A 15,217-nucleotide genomic window follows, 5' to 3' on the forward strand; every position below is an offset into this window, starting at 1 on the left:
TCGGATTATCATAACACTTCTTTCGATGCTTGTACAACTTTTTCCTTTCACTTGTTTGTTGTTCGCGATGCTCCTGAAGTTCTTTGACAATGGAATCTACACAACATAAAAGAAAGTCATTAAGAAATACGTTTTCATAGTTGATGACTATAAAATTTTAAAAGTTAAAGTTATGAATGATTACCTATTTCTGACCCTTCACATTTATCCCTTTTTTATTTAAGATAAGCACATGTACTGTAAATCCCCATCCTTGTCTTCTTAGGAATACAAACATTGTTGAATTCTTTCTTCCATACCTTCACAAAATATTGATATGTAATAAATCAACCATGTCCCTCAGCACCTTCTGCATATTCTTTGTATAAGTTGTAGATTTATCATCTTGAGAAATTATCTGGAATATGTATTGTCTCTCTAATTGGCATACACTCTCCATGCTTTGGAAAGAAATCTTTCATCCATGACATTGCAGTATTTGATAATGGCCCAAACTATCGTTTATGACGTACTTTTGAATAAAACATGGGATCTTTTTCCAAATTTTCTTGGATTCTTGAGAGACGAAAATTACCCATTGAATGAAACATTTTGAAAGCCTTTCTACAGATAACCTGCCAATGTATATTGCATTCACCCCACTAAATATGAATGTTGCATGCTGTTATTCGTTGACAAATATCTCTTCCTTTTCTCTAATGCAAACTTGAAATCCATATATTTCAAGCAATCTTTTTGACATCATTCACTTGAAATGAGAGTGCTGATAGAACTTCTTCTCTTCAGATATTTTGCTCTACCCCTTGTATAACTAGAACATCTTGGATTAATATGAAAAGTTCTGCTCCTACTCCTCGATACAATATTTTTTGGCAACATCTCCATCATTGGATCATCATTTGTATAAGCATTTTCATCATCATTCTGAGGAATGTTATCCTCACTATGATCATCTGTGCTTTTGAAATACTAACTTGGAGGATATTCTTCATCTTCCCCTTCTTCAGTGCTACTGTCATAGTCCTTAGAATTAGGACTAAATGGAAAATTTGACTCGATGTTTATTGGATATTCTTCCTCATGTGCATTGTGATTGTTGCTCTCATAGTCCATAGGATTAGGACACTGTCGAAAATGTGACTATTTACTTATTGAAAGTTATACATCTGGCACTTTGTCACTGCTACTCTCATAGTCGTTAGGATTAGGACTAAGTGCTTCATCTTGTCCTTCGTCACTACTGATCTCATAGTCCTTAGGATTAGGACTAAGTGGAAACTAGGACACTTTATTTATTTGAAAATCTTTATCATGTTCTTCATCATTGGCTTCTCTCATGGTCCATAGGATTAGGACTAAGTGGACACTGTGACACTATATTCATTTGAAATTCTTCATCATGTTCTTCATCACTGCTGCTTTCATAGTCCATAGGATTAGGACTAAGTGGACACTATGACACTCTATTCATTTAAAATTCTTCATCATGCTCTTCATCACTGCTGCTCTCATAGTCCATAGGATTAGGACTAAGTGGATATCGTGGCACTTCATTCTTTTGAAATTCTTCATCATGTCCTTCATCACTGTTGCTTTCATAGTCCATAGGATTAAGACTAAGTGGACATTGTGACACTCTATTCATTTGAAATTCTTCATCATGCTCTTCATCACTGCTACTCTCATAGTCCATAGGATTAGGACTAAGTGGACACCATGACACTCCATTATTTTGAAATTCTTCATCATGCTCTTCATCATTGTTGTTGTCATAGTCCATAGGATTAGGACTAAGTGGACACCATGACACTCCATTCTTTTGAAATTATTGATCATGCTCTTCATCACTATTGCTGTTATAGTCCATAGGATTAGGACTAAGTGGACACCGTGACACTCCATTCTTTTGAAATTCTTCGTCATGATCTTCATCACTGCTGCTCTCATAGTCCATAGGATTAGGACTAAGTGGATACCGTGACACTCCATTCTTTTGAAATTCGTCATCATGCTCTTCATCACTGCTGCTCTCATAGTCCATAGGATTAGGACTAAGTGGACACCGTGACACTCCATTCTTTTGGAATTCTTCATCATGCTCTTCATCATTGTTGCTCTCATAATCCATAGGATTAGGACTAAGTGGAAACTGTGACTTTTTATTTATTTGAAATTCTTCATCCCGTCTTTCATCAATGTTGCTTTGATAGTCCTTAGAATTAGGACTAAGTGGAAGAATTGACTCTCTGTTCATAGTGGAGGAATTTCTGTTATATTCATCAATATGAATAGAGTTGTTACACGACGAAGATGTTGATGCCTCACAAATCGAAACTTCACTATCAAAAGAATCCATGCCTTTCAAACAGAAGAGGTTGAATGATCCAAATGCAGAATCTCCTAATGATAATATATAGCTTAAAGAATGAAAATTTCCCTCCAAAAATTTTGTTTCATGTATTTCCCTCCATAATTTTATTCTACAATTTATTGAAAAAATTTAACTAAAATTTTCTTATGAAATAAATCTTTTAAATTAAAATTGTAAACTAAATCTTTTACCTAAATTAATTTATTACTTAAACTATATAATATTTACTAGACAATTGAATGTTTTTTTTAATTATACTTTTTAAAACAAACTAATCCCACATTCACCATGTTGTAAAACAATTTCATAATGTTCGCTTGATCATAATTCCCTATTTCACCATAACAAAATTTACATGTTAAAATTTATAAAAACAAATTAGTCCGAGATTAACCGTACGGTAAAACAATTTCGTAGTTTCCGCTATATAATAAATTTCATTATCACTATTCCTCACATCACATAAAGGTTTTTTGAGGTTCGTTAAAAGACTTGGAGCGAATTTGTGGAGCAACTACATTGCTATCAACAACATATTCAATGGAGGATTATCACATTTGAAAGGTTAGTTTCTTTTTTTGTTGTGTGCAAATTTTAAAATTAAATAAATTTAATGAAATGTAATTTTTTTTTAGAAATTAAAAATTTCAATGATACAAATTTACCCACTATGTTCGTAGTGGGTGTGGTGGGCTCGATCATGCTCTCGGCGGCCCAATGGGCCCATGGGGGAGGGGCGGCGGGGGCTGGCTGCCCAGACGCCCGCCCCACCCCTACGGCCGAACGGCCCGCCACCCTGGCCCCACCCTGATGGGTTGTTTGGCCATTGAGTTTAGGCTGGGGCATTAGGGACGGGGAGGGTCGGCGATCGTTGGGACGCTAGGGTGGGGTAGGGGGGTTGGTAGGCGGATGGAAAAATGGGCCTTATGATATATCTATTTATGGGGCCCATCACTCACCATCCTTCGGGGCGTGGAACACAGGAAAAGAGGTGGACCAGAAATGTAGCCCCAACACAAATTTCCTTTCAAAACTTGTCACCACAATAGCTCGTGTGGTGTGGCCCACCCTCTAAGCCTTATTATGGGTAACCACTACCAATGCCCACTCCCATAACATTGTTGGTTAAAAAGAACCACGATATCCCATAGAGGAGAAATGTTGTGGAAGGGAAAAACATACACACTAGGACCACTAACACCAAGAATATAATGTTAGTCCAAACAAACTTAACCAACATTTAAAACATGCAGGCGGTGTGTTCCACACAAAAATTGCTATGGACCAAGTGAAGAAAAAAGTTACCTGCGACAATTTGTCAATGGCCAGCCTGGTATCTCCTCCACTACTTCGCACTACTAGTCGTTGAAGTTCCTTATTGAATTCTTCTACACCACAGACCAATCTCATTGAGATATTCGAATGCAGCGTAGGATTGTCTACATCACCTTAATTACGTCTGGTTGAGATTCTTGTTCTTGTCTTTCTATCCTCATTAGGATGAACACTTTCAAGTGTTTTTGTTAGCCATTTTGGAGGACCTTTCCCTAGTTGACTAAGATGGGGTTGAATCAATATCTAGTCTCTCTATTCGGTCAATGACATCACTCAAAGTGTCATTCGTGGTTGGAGCTTCATACAAGGGAGAGAGTGCTTTAGAAGAAGATTTCACAGATTGATCCAGTATAGGGATCCCCCCTTCAAGGTGTGGAATCTCATTATCAAACTCTTGAAAAGACTTTGCATGTTTGAATCTATCCAAGCGACCAAGTTACTGCTCAACAACATTGTCAGTCTTGGAAGATTCAAGAAATATCACATCTCTAGATATTATAAACATTTTATTCAGTTCATCGTAAAGACGATATGCTTTGGAGGTATTTGAGTACCCCAAGAAGATACATTTGCGACTCATTGAACCGAGTTTGTTTCTGTTCCTCGGGTATCAAGGCATAATAGGTGGAACCAAAAACCCTGAGATGCCTTACCGAAGGATTGTGGCCATACCACATTTCATAGGGAGTCTTGTTTTTATAGCATGAGATGGACACCTATTCTTTATATAAATAGCACATAGAACCGCATTAACGCAAAATATCAACTTAACATTCTTGAAAAACATCATCGAACGTACCATATTTAAGATTGTCCTGTTCATTATTTCAAATACTCCTTTTTGTTAGGGATTATAAGGCATGGTTGTTTGATTTTTGATCCCATGATGAAATTTTTCAAATTCATTTGAAGTATATTCTTTTCCATTATCAATACGGATAGAGACAATATGAGATTGTGCATCATTTTCAATCCATGCATGAAATTTATTAAATGTTTCAAATGCTTCAGATTTGTTCTTCAATAAATAAAGCCAACACATTTTGGTGTAGTCATCAATAAATGTCATCATATATTTATCACCATTTGCATAAGGAACGTGCATTGAGCCACATAAATCAAAATGAATGAGTTCAAGCTTTTTATGTGCTTTGGAATGAGAATCATGAAAATACTATTTGTTGTGTTATCCTGAGATACAAGCATCACATTGCTTAAGTTTCCTAGGAATAGTTGGCAAACTAGTAACACCATTTTTCTTCAACAAACAAAGGTTGTCATAGTTTAAGTGTCCAATTATAGCATGTCGTAAAAGACTTGATGGAAGTGTACCTTCATCATAATGAGAATTGTATGAAAAGTTATGTACATGAGCAGAGGTTCCCAGTCATGACAAGTGAGTGATATGATGCTTTTCTAACCTCAACCTTTCCATCAAATAATTGAATGGAGTGTCTTTGTTGGGGGATGAGGAACAAAGAAAACAAGTTTCTCCTCATCTATGAGAGGTATGGAACATCATGCAAAAGAAATTCTGGAAGACCAGGCAATTTGAGCTGGATGGTGCCAAGCCCTTATGGCTTGAGTTTTGACTTGTTTACAAAGCAAATTGCTCCATCAACATTATCATTGAATTCTTCAAATAAATATCTTTTGAAGGTCATGTGGCAAGTTGCTCTTGAATAAATAAACCAAGCATATTTCCATGAAGCAAGTGAAGCATTGAATAAGTCTTCAGTTACTCTAATGTTGCAATGTGCCAGAACATAATGAGCAGACTCGGGTGCTTTTCCTTTCCCTTTACCAGGTGTTTTACCCTTCTCTTCATTTCTTTCCAGCTCGATTTTGTCCCAAGGTAGCTTACATGTGTAAGAATCATGTCCATATCTATTGCATCGTATGCAAGGAAGAACAAACATTTCTCCTTGGAAATGTCCCCCCCCCCCCTTGCCTCTAAAATTCTTCCTTCCTCTTCCTCTTTGGCCACCTTTTCCTCTAAAAGAATCTTGTGCATAATTCTTCTCTTTCTATGCAAGGCACACAACTTCTTCAGAAGGCTGAAGAGTTGTCTTCTTCCCAAAATTCTTCTCAAGAGAGTCAAAGGAAATCTCCTTAAGTTTGCCACTTGATTGGAATGACTCAAGATAATGTGAATAGGTGGGATATAGTGCCTTGACATAGGCTATGAGAGGAACATCTATTTCAACATCAGCGACATTTATGTCATGCATAATGGATCTTATTTCTGATGCTAAGGCAAAATGGTCATCATTTTTCAACTCAATATTGAACAACTTAATCATCAATTCAGCAAATTCAAGTTGAGAGTGTGAGTCATACAATTCCTTTAACTTTTTAAAGGCTTCAAAGGCATTTGAAAATGGAAAAAATATAGAAAACCCCAAAATCTATATCTACTTATTACAAAATTTTTAATATAACTTCAAAGAACATAACCTTATAAATATTCACTCCTATGACCATAAACCAAAGAAATTTTAATTTAATTATTATTTACTCTATAGTAATAAACAAAACATCCTTCCCCAAGAATATCCTTATCCCAATAAAATTTAGCCAAATATTATCTTTATTTATTAAAAAAAACCTTGTCCAAACTTTTTAATATTTTCAATATTATCTATTAAGATATTAAACCAAAGAGTTTTACCGAAATTAATTTGAAGAGGCCACCAATATTGATTTTGTATTAAGAAAACAACACATTTATTAACATGGGCTACATAGTAGCTAGTACCTATTGTTTAATTTAACTATAGCTTAATTAAACTTAAAAATAACAAAGACAAAGATTTCATCACAAAAATAAAACATGTTGTATTGTTGAATGCCATTACTAAAAATTAAGAAATATGGTTAACTAATATTGTTTATATATATATCATCTTAAAATGAAAGAAGAAAAAAAAAAACAACAACAACAACAACAACAACAACAACCAAACAAACAATAATTCATGAAAATGGCAAAAATAATAAAATTAAAAAAATGAAATAAAACTAAAAGCAAAAAATTAGTAACTAACATACAAATAAATAACTTTAAATAATAATAATAAATAACAAAGAATGAATTCTCAATGTATTTTTGGTCAAGAACTAATATATAGTCAAATAAAACTAATGTGTTGTATGTATAATAATAAGTCATCTTAAATTGAGAATATGGACAAAAAGCTATAATTCATGAAAATGCAAATAATAAAAAAATAAACATAAACAAAAACTTGAATAAAAAGAAAATAAAACCCAAAATTAAAAAAATTAGTAACTAAGCCAATAATCCTACAAATAAATAAATTTAAATAATAATAAAAATTAACAAAAATTGAATTCTTAATCTTAAACAATGGATAAGAAGGAGAAACTTTTTGCCAAAGAGAAACTAATACTTAGTGAAAGAAAAATTGAATGTGTAATACCATGTTTACGTAATAATAATAATAATAATATATAGGGGTTGTCTACCCACGCCACAAATTAGCCTAGACAACATATTTTTCCCGGAATCCAGTAAAAAAATTCAAAAAACTTAATGTTGGAATGTTTGAATCATTTTTTTGATGGTGGAAATGGATTCAACGCCATCAAGAATCCCTGAGGCACTGGAAATCCTGAGCTTTGACAGTTGTAACCCAGGTTTTCAAAAATTTCTGCCAGATTTTGTCATAATCTTGATGACATTTCCTTTATCTTCGAATCTAATCTGTGATTTTTTTAGGCTAATCACATATGGCATTGTCCACCGACACTAAGCACACGCTAAGCACATATGGTCCACTTGACAACTATGTTACCAGAAACGGGACGAAGACAACCGTTTCTACAGAAAAATGCATTAGAAACGAGACGGTACGGAAAACGCCGTTCCCAACGTCGTTCTAGTCTTTGTTGGTGCTAAATTTGTTTTTTCTGAAATGGATCATTTTTTCTTACAACAGTTTTATGCCACAAGGTTTAGTCATCACCGGTTTCTCTTCGGTTACATCTTAGAAACTCCGGTTAACTCTCGTCCCAAAAAAGCATTGCGCAAAACGCACGGCATGCAGAGAGACAACTACTTTCATTTTCCAGTTGCGCAGCTTAGGGGAACAATTTAGGATGAATAAATTTTCAATGATTGAAGTAATGATTTGGTATTTATTTTTAATGTCAAGAGTTTAATATCTTTAGTTTCGTTTTGTATAGATCATGGATTGAAACTGTGAAACCTGCAAACCTGTGACACCTGCAAATCTGGAATGTCTCAGTTGGGCGCTATTAATTATGTTAGATAATTATTCAATAAAATCATTAACGGTCCAATAGGTATGTCTCTGAATGGAAGAAGACGAAGAATTTAACCCCACAACTTTCTGGAATGAATCAGATGGTCATTCTATAACCGAGATTTTTACTTCTTCTTATTATAACCAGCAATCCTCTGTACAAGCTGATCACAGATCTTTCCCCATCTGTCCACCTAAATACACAAATCTATGGTTCCCAACAAAGAGCAATGCCCACTCAACATATACTTGGGAAGATGGCATTTCTAGGTATTTAGTTACTTTCATTAAATTGTTAAATTTTGTTGTTGGTGTTTTGTTTTGTTGCATGCTATAGTTCATTAATATATTGTTGAATTTTGGTTAACATAATAAAATTGCTAGGAAGAAGGATGGGTTTGGAATACTTGGTATTCTAGTAAATGAGTTTTTAAAGTAATTTAATGTTTTTTTTTTCTCTCTCCTCGTTTCTTGAATGTGAAACCTCAAAACTCTGTTTCTCCTTTCATTGTCGTTTCTCGTTTCGTTCCCCGTTTCTCGTAACATAGCTTGACAGTGAATTCAATGGAGAGATCCTCGTCCACCTGACCTGAGACAAAATCAATGGAGATATCCTCGGGTAGAAATATGTGTTTCAGCACCCGTTTGGCTTTGGCTCGAGAAATTTGACACCTTAACGCTGGTTCTTCACATCCCCGTCAATAATTGGAGACAAGGGTTTTATAGATAGATCTCAGCTTTGGTTCTAAATTAAATCTGATTTTTGAACAGATCTTGCGCCACACATCTCTAATCTCACGCCCTCATACGGGTATTCAAATTCCATCCTCAATTTAAATTCAATTGAACTGATATTGGTTTTTTGAACATGAAAAGTCTTTGTTGTGATACCATAAAGAAATCGAGGATTAATCATCCATTTTTTTTTCAGAAGGAAAAAACGATGGTTTTTATTAGAAATACCAGTACATCAGGCCTACATATATTTACGTTACATTGTGCTTATAAAGTGGGCAATAAGGTGCCAAATACTACAGCCCAATTGGGAATTAGTCCCAATTTCCCTTAGTAAAAATACATTGAAATGCCTCCCTAAAAAAACATATAAAACTGAGCATGTGCCCTGTGGACAGCAACTAGAATAATATAGAATGTTTAGGATTCCCTATCGCCCAAATTGCTTTGGAATCATGAATCGATCCAATCTGATCAGAGGATATTTGAGGGTTTTTTTCAGAGCCTAACGAGATGAAGTTTGCTATAATTCGATAAATTTTGTTAATAATAGTGGCGGGGAGACAATATAGATATGCCCAGTGAACTGCAAGTTGCTGCAAAACAGATTGTGTGAGCGTGACTCTGCCCTTGAGATTCAAACAATGATGCTCTCATCTAGAGATTTCCTTTTGAAAAATTTTAGCGATCCATAACTAGTTGATAACTTTGTAGTTGTTTGGTTTGATATTGATATCCAGATACCTCAGACCCAAACCAATCAATTTGTGCCCACACCAAATATGTTGGCAATGTGATATATCTCCTCCTAATGACCTTTAGCTTATAGTAGCATGGATTTTCCCTTGTTTATCATAAGTCCTGAAGCATTTCCGAACCTACAAAAGGTATGGTGTAGTGCGGTCCATTGCAACCTGGAAAGCATTCCGAAAATGAGAATGTCATTAACCAAAAAAACTATGTGAAACCTTTATGCCAGTCCCAGGGTAAGTCCAGTAAAAATGTTCTCCATTCTGGCAACTTTGATTTTATTACTGAGGCCATCAATGACTAGTATGAATAATAGCGGTGATAATCATAGTCCCTTTCTAGCACCAAAGAATTTAGTGGGATATCCATTTATAATAAACCCATATTGTTCCTAAGAGATATAAGTGGAAAGAGTTGACTTTAGTCGAACCGCTATTATCTTGAATATGAGCTTATAAATAATATTATACAGGGAGATGGTTATGTAGTCCTTAAAAGATTCCAAACTCATTTTGCTTCGGTATAAAGGCAATGAATGTGGTATAAAGGCAATGAACGTGGAATTAATAGTAACTGGAATGTGTCCCGGAATCCTGGACTCTTCATTTTAATCTATATCATAAAAATCTTATTATTGTTTATATATAAGAAAATGTCTTAATGTTAAAAAAAGATAAAGATATAAGTGTACACTCTGTAAGCTTAAATGATTATGAAAAGGTTTGTTGAAAAATGTTTCCATTAACATTATAATAATAGTAAAGAGATCATTTTGAAATTTTCATATGTTTTTGTTTTTTAATTTATTCAGATTTGAATAAGAATTTTAAAAGATATATAATATTAAATTGTGAATTTTAGATAATTTGAAATTGAGTTTATTTAAATTATAATGTTATAAAAACAAAAAGTAGTGTCATGAAATTCCAGTCAAAAAAGACCAGGAAAGTCATGAAAGCGTTTACAAACTACGGCTTTACAACTATATACGAAACAATGTGCCAAACTTGTATGTCAATACCACTAAATAGTATAAGTGGTTTACACATTCCCCCACATGACCAAAAACAATCGAGCAAATACCATTAAGTGTGTTTCATTTCAATATCTATTTTAATTCATTTAGCGTGTCAAGTCCATTAATTGAAGCCTGTGATGTTGTTCTCTGGTGTGTTGATTGATTTTACACGCAGATCTGTTAACAACATACCATTCCCAAGGCCGACAAAGCATTATGAATGATGTAGGTAAGGTCATAATTAGGCCGAGTATCAGAGAACAAATTTTACCATCAACGTAACGTATGCACAGAATTGAAGTAGAAACTAGAATAAACTTTACCAGAATTCAAATGGAAATAAGTCAACTTTACCGTGTCTGGCGCAAATAATATTACAAGTGGGACAATAGCATGCAAAGCTTTAAAATAGAAAGTAAGTCAAGCCTCAAGGATCTGGGTTAACTCTGGTTGCAAATAATATTACAACTAGGACAATACCAGAAATAATCTCAATGCAATGGATGCAAATAGGTAGTTCAAATAGAAACTAAGCCAAGGATCTGGGCAAACTCTTTCTGGTTGCAGATAATATTACACGTACGACAATACCAGAAAGCCTCAGAGTCAAACATAAATTAAATGGACACGCTGTTGGGAATTCCTTTCCCTGTGAGTCCTCCTTCATGACTCAAATCAGAGGTGTTCGGATAAAGTAAGGTATACGGAATCTGGGCAGGACCAGACCTGTTCTTCAACTCTGCATCTTGGTTCCTCTCTGTTATTTTCTTCTCTATCTCTTTCAACTTTGTGCCAAAACGTTTAAATGCCTCTGTCACACCTTCATCCTCGCTCCATTCACTCGTGGCTCTCTGCCCCAGATATACCTCGTCTGTTGAATGCCTCGATAGGATTTCTATCAGGGCTATCCCCAGGGTGGTTTGCAATTGGTTGTTAATCGTTCCCAGGAAAAACAAATCCGGATTCTCCACCATCCGTGAGAATTCTTCGGACCCTTCTTCTGGAATGAACCTTCTGGTTATGGTGGGCCTATTGAGTATGTATCCAGCGTATGGGTATTGCCCAAAATTAACTGCAGCGTGGAGAGCCGAGGCCACCCATATGATTGTTGTCAACGCCTTTTCAAGTTCTTCCACGGTCTCCATCCTGTACCACCATGTCTCATCCCTCTTGTCTCCGTGACCAACATTTCTGATTTCATCCCACCATGCTTGAAGCTCTGTATCAGATTTCACTGCATCATCACTCTGGTAGTACAAGGACAGGTACTCCTTAACCCATGAAACTATTGCAGACCATATATCCAATCCATCCACGGCATAAGGGTAGTCTTCGATCATCAGCTTTAGCCCGTGGGGCATTGATGAATCCACCATTGCCATACCCCTGTCAAGTCGTAGTCACACATATGATATATTAATCAAAATTAGAATTGATGATCATGAAACACAGATCAAGCTCATATTTCTGTCAGTAATGTTTAAGATTACCTTTTAAGGAGATCTGCGGGCAATCCTTGTTCGTCAAACCTCCAGTCCTTGTACGCTACGGCAGACATCTCCATGCTATACTTTCCAGGAAAGACTGTTGTTTCAAAAATGCCTCCGGCGTTTATAAGAGTTTGGCGAGCCAGAGCATTGATGTTCATGGTGTCCCGGAAATGGGGAGTGAGTAGCTTATACACGGGATGCATCACACTCAGCTGTCTGTTGGTAGCGATGACAAATGGCTCCGTGACTGCGTGAGTCTTAAGCCTGAAAAAGTCCGACCATTAGTGTGTCGGGACACCTTGTACAATGGTATTGTAAAATACTTGAGAAAATTTGCATGTAATGGTGCCTAATTAGATTTTACCAGTGGCTGAAAAGCTGATGATAACCAGTATCATTAACGGTGACGTAGGCCTTGGCGAGTTGCCATAGAGCTCCTTGTGCGCCTTCCTCCGCGGGAGTGAACACCTGCCGAACACTTTCCAGGCGTTGATGTGAAGGGGGTAGGCTCAGCTCGATTGCAACTGGCCTTAATGTGCCATTCTTGTTAAGGAAGAGAATTGTGCGAGATGCATATATCTTTCTAGACAGAGCATTTATTCGGTTGACATAAGGCATGAAGACATCATGATGGTCCAGAATGAACAGCTTGTTGTGGTCTAGAGCCTGAAAACATCATATCAATCTTTGAATAAATGAAATTCTCGGCAGATGAAAAGAGTTAGACATGAGTAGATTTAAATTAAGCAACAAGCGGTGAGTTGTGTTGGATCATACCTGCTCCACTGTTAGCCCATCGAGATTCTTTCGTATATGTGAAGCGGTAATAGAACTGATCTGAGGACCATACATCTCCGGGTCCAGTTTACTTGTTGGGGGGAAACTCTGTCAATTTTAATCAGTCATAACATTAAAACTATGTACAGAGTACGCGTAATTGAAATTTAAGCGATTTTCATGAGTTTTCTATGCCCTGATCTTGACGGGCCTCCAACATTTATACGAAAATAGAGGGAGGGGCTAATTACTTGGAGTCTCTGTATAACAACCGGATCTTCGCCAGCCAACATTTGGCGCGCGAACTCCTCGTCTTTTCTCCATGCAAATTCGTCTTCTGCGCCCATTAAGTCCAGTCACATAAAATTAAGTTATACAGAAAATGGTAGAAATACAGAAAGTGCTAGAATAAGAACATGCAGATATGTGTTTAGACAAGAAATACTCACTGGCAATAACCTGAGGAAGGGGATACTTGAGCCATTTTTGGCCATCTGTTTTGAGGAACTGCTGGATGAGTTCAAGAGGAACAAGATTCTTTGCAGCGTCGAATAGAGATTCTTTGGATGAGTCAGGCAGTTTTATCCCATCGGAGTAGAGTTTCTTAATGTCTTCAAAGGAGTCGAATTCATTGGGGGTTGAATTGATGAGCGATTCGAGGTCAGGCACCAGGATTTGGGCAACGGCCTTGAGGGAATAGGCCAAGAAATCAGACAATTTCAGATGCCCAAAACGTTCATCTCGTGGAACGTAGATGTCGAAACTCATGCCTAATGACAATCTGCTCTCAGTAGCGGGCTCTGTCACCAATCAACACCCACCGTGACAAAATTAGGTTCACTGCCCTGTACATAAATGGGCAATGCGGAATCAAACTAATCTCACCTGTCTTTGTACGTGGGCGGCCCGTTCTGCCCCTCCGAGGATATGGGAAATGTGGAGACCCTCCCAACACTGGCCGGCTAAGCTCCATTTTCTTGTCTGGGTCTCCAAGATCATTATACAAATCGTAGGCATACACTCTGTCCCACTCCTTCCTCTCAGTCTCCGCCATTCCATTGTATTCACCTCTTAAGTTGATCAGCTCCTCCTCCCTCAGTTTTTTGAGAGCAGGAGGACTATTAACAGGGAGATAGCTCTGCATAATACATACATAATGACGCAGTTAGTAGCCCATAAATTCGTTTCTTAATCAAAACACTATGCCCTATCTGATATTTGAGATGAATCACATGTTTACCCGATTAGAGAAAAAAACACGGGTTCTATTGTATTTAGAGGCGGGATACACCCAAGAGTTGCAGTCGAAGTGAACATTGGCATGACCAGGAACTTCAAGAGTGAGTGAGATGAGGAAGAACTCGTGATGATGCGAATTAGTTACGAGGATTGCTCCGGGGGTTCCGAAGTTGGAGTCCCAATCGAACTCGATGCCACATTTGGTAGGGACAGCGACGAACCGTTCGGGATTACAGATCCAATTCTGGAGAAGCGCACGCTCGCTCAACTTTCCAATTCCATTGCCTGAAGACGAAGACGAAGAGGAATTTAGAGCTACAAGAGTGAAAGTCAAGGTAAATCAATAAAAAGTGACTGAATTTATAATGAATAAAGAATCAGCACCCACTTGAATCGATTTGAGATTCACTGACAAGTTCGAACGAGACTCCTCTGCCAAACATCATCTCGCAAACATTATCTGCGATGCCTGCCTTAAAATCGTTGAGATCCAAAACATTTTTCTTCTGTATGACCATCAACCCTTTAATCTTCTGCTCTGCAGACATGGGCTGGGCAGCTTGAAGGAGCTCTTGGGATTTATCCATGGCGGGTTTTCTTTGGCTGTAAGATGCACGTAAAAATGGAAGAGCGTGGAGTGAGGGAGAGAGGGTAATGGAAGCAGAGATTTAGGAGAGGAGAGGAGAGTATAATATGAGATTGGTGAAGAATCGAGATCGACTTTATAGTAGCAGCAATGCGTATAATGGTGTTATTGACCACGTCGAAATTGCTGAGCCTGAGGTTGGAAGGACAATTCATGTCTGAATACAGCTCTGCAAGGCTTTCAATACGGGTACGAATTTTCTTCGAATTAACTTGACTCTCCAATTTCGTCAATTTTGCCACAGTCCGAGTGCCATCGCACGTGGGTCCTACTGAAACGTTTCCTTCGAATTGTGGTAGGAAGGAGCCCAGTCTTATTCAACGGATGACCATGTCTGACGATGGAATCCATAGGTTCATCACTGAGAGAAATTGTGTTGTAGGTTCACATAAGGTGTACGGAATAAAAGGATTGACGTGATATATATAGATATATCATAATATATAGGATTGAAGCTGATAATTAATTAATTAAAATTAAAAGTTCACATCACAAACTGACTTATCATGACAAATTAAAAAAACAACCCAACCCAACCCAATAAAGGAACGGAATCGGAACGCAGAC

General features: G+C 36.9%; 1 protein-coding gene across 1 annotated transcript; it reads right to left on the reverse strand.

Annotated features, from left to right (window-relative positions):
- Positions 1-10,821: 10,821 nt before the first annotated feature.
- Positions 10,822-14,764, reverse strand: LOC149153706 (putative linoleate 9S-lipoxygenase 5). Its single transcript, XM_089439576.1, has 9 exons — positions 14,393-14,764; positions 14,006-14,289; positions 13,651-13,903; positions 13,215-13,565; positions 13,017-13,102; positions 12,766-12,873; positions 12,353-12,654; positions 11,989-12,252; positions 10,822-11,884 (listed from the first exon to the last, which is right to left on the reverse strand). The coding sequence occupies exons 1-9, from the start codon at positions 14,589-14,591 to the stop codon at positions 11,116-11,118; spliced, it is 2,616 nt and encodes an 871-aa protein (XP_089295702.1). The 5' UTR covers positions 14,592-14,764; the 3' UTR covers positions 10,822-11,115.
- Between the last annotated feature and the right edge of the window lie 453 nt (positions 14,765-15,217).

Source organism: Pinus tabuliformis, chromosome 9 (genome assembly GCF_031772625.1).
Source record: "Pinus tabuliformis cultivar Carrire ecotype Pingquan chromosome 9, CPIR1, whole genome shotgun sequence".
NCBI lineage: Eukaryota > Viridiplantae > Streptophyta > Pinopsida > Pinales > Pinaceae > Pinus > Pinus tabuliformis.

Bases quoted from the DNA above. Each gene is read 5' to 3' on its own strand.
- LOC149153706 (XM_089439576.1), bottom strand. From the start codon at position 14,591: ATGGATAAATCCCAAGAGCTCCTTCAAGCTGCCCAGCCCATGTCTGCA. The intron at 13,566-13,650 runs GTGAGATTAGTT...GATTGGTGACAG, and splicing joins CCGCCCACGTACAAAGACAG to AGCCCGCTACTGAGAGCAGA. The intron at 12,253-12,352 runs GTAAAATCTAAT...GGACTTTTTCAG, and splicing joins CATCAGCTTTTCAGCCACTG to GCTTAAGACTCACGCAGTCA.